Source organism: Zalophus californianus, chromosome 3 (genome assembly GCF_009762305.2).
Source record: "Zalophus californianus isolate mZalCal1 chromosome 3, mZalCal1.pri.v2, whole genome shotgun sequence".
In the NCBI taxonomy this organism is placed as follows: domain Eukaryota; kingdom Metazoa; phylum Chordata; class Mammalia; order Carnivora; family Otariidae; genus Zalophus; species Zalophus californianus.
In genome coordinates this window covers 79,044,583-79,053,427 of record NC_045597.1, presented here as the reverse complement: position 1 = coordinate 79,053,427, position 8,845 = coordinate 79,044,583, and the positions used below count along the sequence as shown (strand labels likewise).

At 41.5% G+C, this 8,845-nt stretch overlaps 1 protein-coding gene across 2 annotated transcripts; it reads left to right on the top strand.

Annotated features, from left to right (window-relative positions):
• The first annotated feature begins 979 nt into the window (after positions 1-979).
• SAP18 (Sin3A associated protein 18) lies at positions 980-8,508 on the top strand. Of its 2 annotated transcripts, XM_027591424.1 has the most exons (4): positions 980-1,294; positions 1,483-1,592; positions 7,706-7,828; positions 8,094-8,508. In XM_027591424.1, exons 1-4 carry the CDS (start codon positions 1,166-1,168, stop codon positions 8,248-8,250), a joined length of 519 nt encoding a protein of 172 aa, XP_027447225.1. In that variant the 5' UTR covers positions 980-1,165; the 3' UTR covers positions 8,251-8,508. The 2 variants fall into 2 exon arrangements, with proteins under 2 accessions (XP_027447225.1, XP_027447224.1); XM_027591423.1 differs by lacking the exon at positions 980-1,294 and having other exon boundaries at positions 1,297-1,592.
• The last annotated feature ends 337 nt before the right edge of the window (positions 8,509-8,845 follow it).

Genomic DNA, 8,845 nt, shown 5'->3' with positions numbered 1-8,845 from the left:
AATTATTAGAATTAGGTGTGCTCTTGCTAGGACTCCAGGTACTGGGCAGCCTCCTCCACTTGCAAAAGTGTCCTATTCATCTTGGTTTTCACAGTTCCTGGCTCATGTTTCTGGTTGCTGGTACTTGGGAAACTTTAATAAACAATTATAAATGACAATAATTCAAAGAGAACATAAGTGCCTTTTACTGTCATATGGGTGGCTAATGTTAGAACTGAGACTAAGAGCCTACATCCTGAGTCTTTCACACACAATGTCAAAGATATCTAATGTTTCCCTGAAGGATAACTCTTCTCATGTCATTTTCCTGCTCAGAAACAAGATAAAAAACTTAAAAACTTAAATGGCTCCCCATCACCTGGAGAACTCTGGACTCCTCTTAATATCTGCTCATCATCCCCAGTGCTCTCCATCTCTGTTCTACTGTATAAAGTAGCAATTTTTATATCACGTATTCCTGGTTAGTGCTTTTTATATCATGTATTCCTTTTCTTTTTAATCCTGGGATTTGCTTTTTATTTATTAATTTTTTTTCTTGGTGCTCCAATCCATTGATCATGAAGATAGTTTACGATGTTATATCCACAAAGTTCTAGTTTTGTTGTTCTCATTTGGGTCTTTGCTCCGCTGTGGTGTGCGAAGAATCCAATTCACTTTTCCCCAGTACAGATCACTAATTATTTCGTGAGCACTTACTACAAGGCATTCTGTCTTCCCCTCAGCTTTGCAGAGCCTCTTCTGTTTTCACTCAGGGGTCCACATACAAGGGTCCATTTCACAACTTGTTATTCCTTTATTAAAGAGTTCGATACTTTGCTAATAAAGTCATGTTTTTGCCTACTCACTTACCTCCTGTACTACTCTTAAGAGTGCTTAACTTATTCATTACGTGCGGAAAAAATGCCACCTCAAGCTCGTTTGGCCTGTGAACATTGCAGAAGATCAGTTCCTAGGCCACCAAAGACCCACCAAGGAGAGCATCCCTCAGAAACTCCGCCCCCCGGACGCCAACGCCCGCCTTTTTCTGAGGACGCAAACCACGGCGCGGCCGGGCCCGGGCTCACGCGTCGCACAATGAACTGCGCCTGCTCCAACAAACGCCCCGCCCCTCCTCTCCGGTCTTCTATAAAGCCTCGAGCTTCTCCTCGCGAGAGAATTCGTTCTCATGCTCGCTGCAGGGGTCGGAGGTCAGAGCGAGCGTCTCGCGGGCCGTAGGAGGAAGATGGCGGTGGAGTCGCGCGTTACCCAGGAGGAAATTAAGAAGGAGCCGGAGAAACCGATCGATCGGGAGAAAGTATGGGGTCCGAAAAGAGGTGGAGGTGGGCCCGGCGGGGCGGAGAGCGCGGCCTGTGTGCGGAAGGCGGCGGTGTTTTGCTCCCCGGGCGACTCGGAGGCCGCGGCGTCTCCAGAGGGGAAAGGAGCTCCGGACTCGCAGCCGCTTTCTTTAACTTCTGTCCTTCCTTTTCCTCCTCTCGCTCCCAGACGTGCCCGCTGCTGCTGCGTGTTTTCACCACCAATAACGGCCGTCACCACCGAATGGACGAGTTTTCCCGCGGAAATGTACCGTCCAGCGAGCTGCAGATCTACACTTGGTGAGAGCAAGGGGGGTCGCGGGGTCGTGGCGTGGGGGGGGGGGGGGTCAGGTATTAACATTAAGTAATGCCCTGTGCCAGTGAAGAAATACCCTCCTTGGTTTTGCTTTCTCTCGCTCGGGGTCTTTGGGCCCACCTCTCAGAAAGTTAGAGGTTTTAGCTGTTAGGTAAAAGGGGATTCGCCCATCTTGTAATACTGTTAGGTTTAATGTTCCAAGTTTTGGGTTGTGAAGAATTGACTCACCCAAGATTGCTATCACTGTTGTGGCTGATTGGTACAAATATAATATGCAGATAAATAAAATGCAGTAGCTGCCCTTAAGGGGCTCATAGTCAAATAAATGAAAATCATGGGATATTTATCCTCAAGAGCATTTCTGTGTAATATTAAGCCTTGGGTGCTAAACATTAAAAAATCAAAAACCAATTGATTTCTGATCTGGTGCTTAATGGAAAAGCTTTTGATGTGTGTTTCCTGTATGGCTTGCCCCTGAATGTTTATCTCTTAGGTGTACCCTCTGTACCCCCAAGTCTGTCTAGGGCCATTACATATTGCAAGCATATCTTTAGAGCTGCATGTATTTCTTTAGTTTGACATCATAATGACTGTTTAGTAGCAGTAAAAGGTTAATAGTTTTAAAAATAAGTCTTGTGGTAAAGATATATATATAACATTACATTTGCCATTGTGATTTCTTAAGTCTGTGATTCAGTTGCGTCAATTATATTCACATTGTGCAACCATTACCTATTACCAAAACTTTTTCTCCCCGCCCCCCCCCCCCGCAGAAGTTCTGTACTCAAGCAATAACTCCCCATTCCTGATAGACTCTAATCTAGTTTATATGGATTTGCCTATTCTAGATATTTGTGTCTACTTGTATAGTGGACTCATACGTATTTGTTGTGTCTGGCTTATTTCACTCAGTATAATATTTACAAGGTTCATCCATCTTGTTGCATGTAACACAACTTCATTCTTTTTTATGGCTGAATATTCAGTGTATCAATATACCACATTTTGTCTGTCTACTTTTCTGTTGGTAGGTACTTGAGTTTCCATTTTTTGGCTTTGTGACACTGCTATGAACCTGGGTATACAAGTATCTGTTTTGAGTCCTTGATTTCAGTTCTTTTGGGTATATACCTAAAGATGGGATTGCTGGATCATGTCGTTATTATATGTTTTAACTTTTTGAGGAACTGCCAAACTGGTTTTCACAACAGCTGCACCATCTTATAGTCCCAGAAGGGTGTGTAAATTTAAACTGCGAGTCCAGCATAGTAGAACTCGATTCTTTAAAGATTGAGACCTTATTTGTCTTTTGTAGGTACTTGTTAAATTTATGTAGTATGATTTTAGTGCATCATTCCAGGATAAAGTTCCAGGAAGTTTGATGTAACTTATGAGGAAGAACTGTTACTAATGTATTGATGAAAACCTCTGTTCAGAGATTAAATTATATACTTCTTCCAGCAGTAAGAGTTCCTATTTGCCAGGTGCTGTGCTTAGAATCTGAGGGTATGAAGTAAAGAAGGTACCGCCCCTCCCTGCAGTAGGCTCAGTCTAATGGAGAAAGCAGATGAATACATACTAATTATAATTAAGACTTTAGGGTGAAGATGGCAGAGTGAGATTGTTCCAGAGATCCTCTACTCCTAATCCAGAAGAAAATTGCAGAAAAATTCTGCCCTAAATTGTCCTATCCCTGAACTGCAACCAAATAAAGAAAGATAGCCTTATGTTTTATCTCAAAATGATGGCAAAAGACAAAGATTCTAAAAGACTGAGTGGTTGGTGTGACAGCACAGAGCCCTGCCCCCTTTTCCAGAAGCAGTACTGAAGGAAGATAGTCAACAAATCTTGGGAATTCTCCATTTGTAGAAGTAGATTGAGGGACTAAGTAGGCAGGAAATAAGTCAGAGAAAAAGGAATGGAGTCCGGAGGAGCCTAGCAGAAGTGAGTTGAGTTTGCCAAAGTTCAAGGCACGGTATGAAGTTGGGGGAACAAGCCAGACACCACAGGAGTGGTCAGTCTCCTATGCTTGGGTGGTCATTGAACAGGTTATTGAAAGAGAATTACCTAGGTAGCTGTATCAGGGTTCAGCTAGAAAAATGGAATCAGTAGGAGATCTATATGAAGAGATTTATTACAGAGAATTGGCTTACATAATTCTGAGGGCTGTCTAGACACCTAAGTCCCCAATCTATGGGGCGAGCTCTAAGGGAGGGCCAGGCTGGAACTCTTAAGCAAGAGCTAAGACTGCCCACAGCAGCCTGAATTTGTTCAGGGAAGCCTCTGCTCTGCTCGTAAGTCCTTTTCAACTAATTGAATCAGGCCTACTCAGATTGATTGAATGAGGCTGACTCAGATTGTCTAGGATAATTTGTATTTAAAGCCAACTGGTTATAGACTTTGACCACATACACAAAATACCTTCTAGTAACACCTTCGTTAGTGTGATTGAATAACAGGTTGTAGCTTTGCCAAACTGACACACAAAACTAAGCCTCACAGCAAAGACTTCAGTCCCAGGAGAGCGCTTGCGTTCCTCATCCATGTCCTCTAGCTTTGGACTAGTGGTCAGAAAGCAGCACTGGCACCCCCACCTGTTGGTCTAGGGAGATGGACTTCAGGTTGGAAGCTTGTAGGAGATTTCACTGTCAAGCTGGTAGCAGATGTAAACCAAATTCCCCAAGTTTGTTAGGAACAAGATGACAATATGGAAAGTATTTTTAGAAAGGAAGAAAGAACGCTTTCTGGTATACATCGTAAATATGTAGGTGGACCAGGGGATAACTGATGTGGAATAATTAACATCAGAAGATCAGGTTAAATAAAAAAAAAAAAAAATCCGTCTTGCCTCAGACTTCATCGGGACAAAGGTTAAAATAGCCCGGGGAGGGGCGCCTGGGTGGTTCAGCCATGAAGTGCCTGCCTTTGGCTCAGGTCATGATCCCGGGGTCCTGGGATCGAGTCCCGCATCAGGCTCCCTGCTCCGCGGGAAGCCTGCTTCTCCCTCTCCCACTCCCCCTCCCCCTGCTTGTGTTCCCTCTCTCGCTGTCTCTCTCTCAAATAAATAAAAAAAAAAATAGCCCAGGGAATTGTTGCAGAATAGAACTCTGACAGAGTAAATAAAAAGTTACAAAATTAGGAGGTGATAGGGGTAACTGAACCTTTATTTGAAATTTTATAATTCCTTCAATTTTGTTTTTTCTTCTGTTAAACTTAAGTAAACGCAAATTTTATTTAAAAAATATATAATATTTGAAACATGAATTATAGTTTTGTATTATAACTTCAGTATGTATAATAATGCTTGATAATCTTAAGATTTTTTTTCTGTAGCATTGTGTATACATAAAAAGATACCTACAGTGATGTTAACATCACTGGTTATTACTGGTTGGTGAGATTTGGGATATAATTTATTACATTTTTGCATGTGGCTTTCCCCCCTCTTTAAATAATATGGAAATGTGTCAAGTGAAGAAAGGCAGTTATGCACAGCTTCTCACTTCTTCCTTGCATGGCCACATAAGAGCAACCTGTGGCCTGGAAAGGTTTTTTTGGTTTGGGTTTTTTTTTGCAAAGAGATAAAGAGCCCTCAAATCCTGTGCTGGGCAGATGTCTTTGGGAGTATCTTTCCCTTTTCTGGGTTTGATGTGTTCTTTGTTCTGCCTGTGTGCCATTGTATGGCACCTGACCTGCAGTGTCTGTTCTCAGAGGTCTTTTACCTGCAGCACAAGAAGGGTGCATGCAGACTATCTGGGCATCAGCTACAGGGTAAGACCTGCACTCTTTATGAAGCAGATCTCGTGCTGTCTTTTCCCAGTGCAAGTAAAGCATCGTTCCCTCCATTGTCTCTGTGAGTTGTGTCTGTCTTGGCAACCCCAGCACCTGCAAACTAATGCAGTGGGTTGATATCCTGGGATTGGGATTGCTGCTCCTGGTGGAAGGCATTGTTGTGCTGTTTGCTATCCTCCAGGTGGTTGGTCTCCTCTCCTGGTGGTGGGGACAGGTGTCACTTTGACATAAGTTTTATACAGAAACTTTTTAAAAACTGAGATGGAGATGAGTCAAAGGCAGTTAAATAATGAGGTAGAAATCAGTGATGGTGGGGAATGGAGAAAATGATATGATCTGTATTTGGGAGGTAGAAACAACAGGATAAAGATGGGAGGAACTTAACAGTGCTTACGGGTTTATGGCCTGAGCAATGAAGTGGGTGATGGGAGGTTTTTTTTGTTATTTTTCTTTAAGTAGGCTCCCACCCAGTGTGGAGCCCAATGCAGGGCTTGAACACAAGACCCAAGCTGAGATCAAGTCAGATGCTCAATCCACTGAGCCACCTAGATGCCCCAGTGGTGTTAGTTCTGATGGTACTAGGAGAGAGCCAGGGCATGTTTGGGGGGGAAGGCTCTTCAAAGAGTATCTGGTGTCCTTTGTTTTCATTTTATAGCCCCCTATAGGCAAAGTTGTTTCAGTTCCACATCATCCATTTCATTCTTCCAGTTGTCATGAAAGAAAACTATAAAATTTACAGTTAGGGTTTGTTAACGATTTCCAAGATGCTCATATTTCGAAAGATTTTTCCAGGTTGTGCCATGTTAACTCAAAAGTCTGTTTTAAGTTCTGAGTTCAAATAAATATTTGCAGGACAAGAATATGTATTGTGAAAGGAACCTATGCTTAGTCCTAAAGAAAATTTCATGTTTCATTGGTCTTGCGGCTCTATCTGCTGTAAAACTCTTAAGATTCCATCTTTAGAAAAAATACATCTTAATGAAAATGTTTTCCTATCACTGATTCTAAGATGCATTCCAACTTTAGACATGACGAAATGTGGAAAAGTACATGCTTTAGAAATATGGAAATAAAATTATTTTAATAGTGTGGATTAATTTGGACTAGTTACTCTTAAAGAAGTAAATCACTAGGCCAGTAAGATGTTACATAGCAACAAAAGGTAGCAGATGTAATCCCTGAAGTCTCCTCTTTTTTTTTTTGGATTGGTGTATTTATTTATTTATCTTTTTTTCTTTTTTTATTATTGACATATAATGTATTATTTGTTTCAGGGGTACAGGTCTGTGATTCATCAGTCTTACATAACACAGCGCTCCCCACAACACATACTCTCCCCAATGTCCATCACCCAGCCACCCCATCCCCCCACACCCCTTCCCTCAAGCAACCCTCAGTTTGTTTCCTGAGATTAAGAGTTTCTTATGGTTTGTCTCCCTCCCTCTCTGGTTTCATCTTGTTTCATTTTTTCCTCTTTTCCCCTATGATCCTCTGCCTCGTTTCTTAAATTCCGCATATCTGTGAGATCATATAATAATTGTCTTCCTTTAATTGACTTATTTTGCTTAGCATAATACCCTCTAGTTCATCCATGTTGTTGCAAATGGCAAGATTTCCCTTTTTGAGGGCTGTGTAATATTCCATTGTGTGTGTGTGTGTGTGTGTGTGTGTGTGTGTGTGTGTACACACACCACATTTTCTTTATCCATCTGTTGATGGACATCTGGGCTCTTTCCATAGTTTGGCTATTATGGACATTGCTGCTATAAACATTGGGGTGCAGGTGCCCCTTCGGATCACCACATTTGTATCTTTGGGGTAAATACCCAGTAGTGCACTTGCTGGGTCGTAGGGTAGCTCTATTTTCAATTTTTTGAGGAACCTCCATACTGTTTTCCAGAGTGGCTGCACCCACTTGGCGCCCATCCCTGATGTCCCTTTTATCACTAATAGTCTGACTTTATAATTCATCATTTCAATCATTGAGGCTGGTAAGGGGAGTTTATGGGGGCAGATAGGATTATTAGCTGCTTTAAAATCAAGTATAGGGGCGCCTGGCTGGCTCAGGTAGAGCATACGACTCGACCTCAGTGTTGTGAGTATGAGCCCCATGTTGTGTCGGATTACTTAAAAATAAACTCTTAAAAAGATAAATAAAAAATAAAATTAACTCAAGTATAAGACCTTGACAGCCACAATTCTAACAGGTCACAATTCAGACACACATAATTAACTCATTATATGTCAATATTATTGTTATATTGTCGATTAATCAAATGTAATGTTTTCTTTTTAAAAAATTCAGGATGGATGCAACTTTGAAAGAGTTGACTAGTTTAGTAAAAGAAGTCTACCCAGAAGCTAGAAAGAAGGGCACACACTTCAATTTTGCAATTGTTTTTACAGATCCTAAAAGGCCTGGCTATCGGTAGGTAACTTTTAATTTTTAATTCCTATAATCACTTTGGTTTTTATATGTTTTAATTGATAGGGATAACCTCTCCCCTTTTAATGAATCTCTTTGGTGGGGGGGAATGTAAATTTTATTAATATCTGATGTAGCTTAATGTAGTAATTAATTTTTAACCGTGCCATAACATAATGGAGCAAATCCAGTCCCGTGTTTACTTTGCAGTGCGTATTTAGTTTCATTGACTTGTGATCCGTTAACAGTTGGGTCTCCTTTTCTGCAGAGTAAAGGAGATTGGCAGCACCATGTCTGGGAGGAAGGGGACTGATGACTCCATGACCCTGCAGTCGCAGAAGTTCCAAATAGGAGACTATCTGGATATAGCAATCACACCTCCAAATCGGGCACCACCTCCTTCAGCGCGCCTGAGACCATATTAAATTTTATTTACTATTTCTTGAATTATTTTTCATTGTTATGTAAAATAAATTCCTTTTCTTCCCCTCATCATTGCCATTAAGCCTTCAAAGTCTAAGCAAATTGTAATGCGTCTATCTAGGAATTAGATTTGGCTGTGTTACGTACGATATGGATATTAAAGAAAGTCCATATGTTTCTGGTCTTTCTGTAAAATACGAAGAAAAGTGCTCTTAGCATCCTTTGTAAAATTGTATTGTTAAATACATGTGTGCAATCAACTGGAGTGTGAAAATTTATGAAGGCATGGGAACAGGGTTTAATGTAGTATTTGGGGTTTATGCTGAGTAGTGGAGGCTGGTATATGTTTAAACCCAAATGGGGCAGAGTGAGAAAGCCCTGGGATGAAATAGAGGGCAAGTTTGTGGCCTGGACTGTTGCCTGCGGTTAGAACGAGGGTGAGGTGGCATTTTGGAATAGCATGAGCTGAGGCAAGTTGAAGATGCTGTGTGTGCTCGAAGAAATAGGCCTGCCTACAGCAAGGTACAGCGACATAAAAAGAATGGGTGCCACGGTGAGGGCTTTTTATGTTTGAAAAATAGGGAGAATAGCGCATTT

What these genes read in the sequence shown, in the direction of transcription:
- SAP18 (XM_027591423.1), top strand. Translation starts at nt 1,297, where the DNA reads ATGGGGTCCGAAAAGAGGTGGAGGTGGGCCCGGCGGGGCGGAGAGCGC. An exon ending in GAGCTGCAGATCTACACTTG is followed by an intron (nt 1,593 to 7,705) that starts GTGAGAGCAAGG and finishes TAAAAAATTCAG; the next exon opens with GATGGATGCAACTTTGAAAG. An exon ending in CCTAAAAGGCCTGGCTATCG is followed by an intron (nt 7,829 to 8,093) that starts GTAGGTAACTTT and finishes CCTTTTCTGCAG; the next exon opens with AGTAAAGGAGATTGGCAGCA.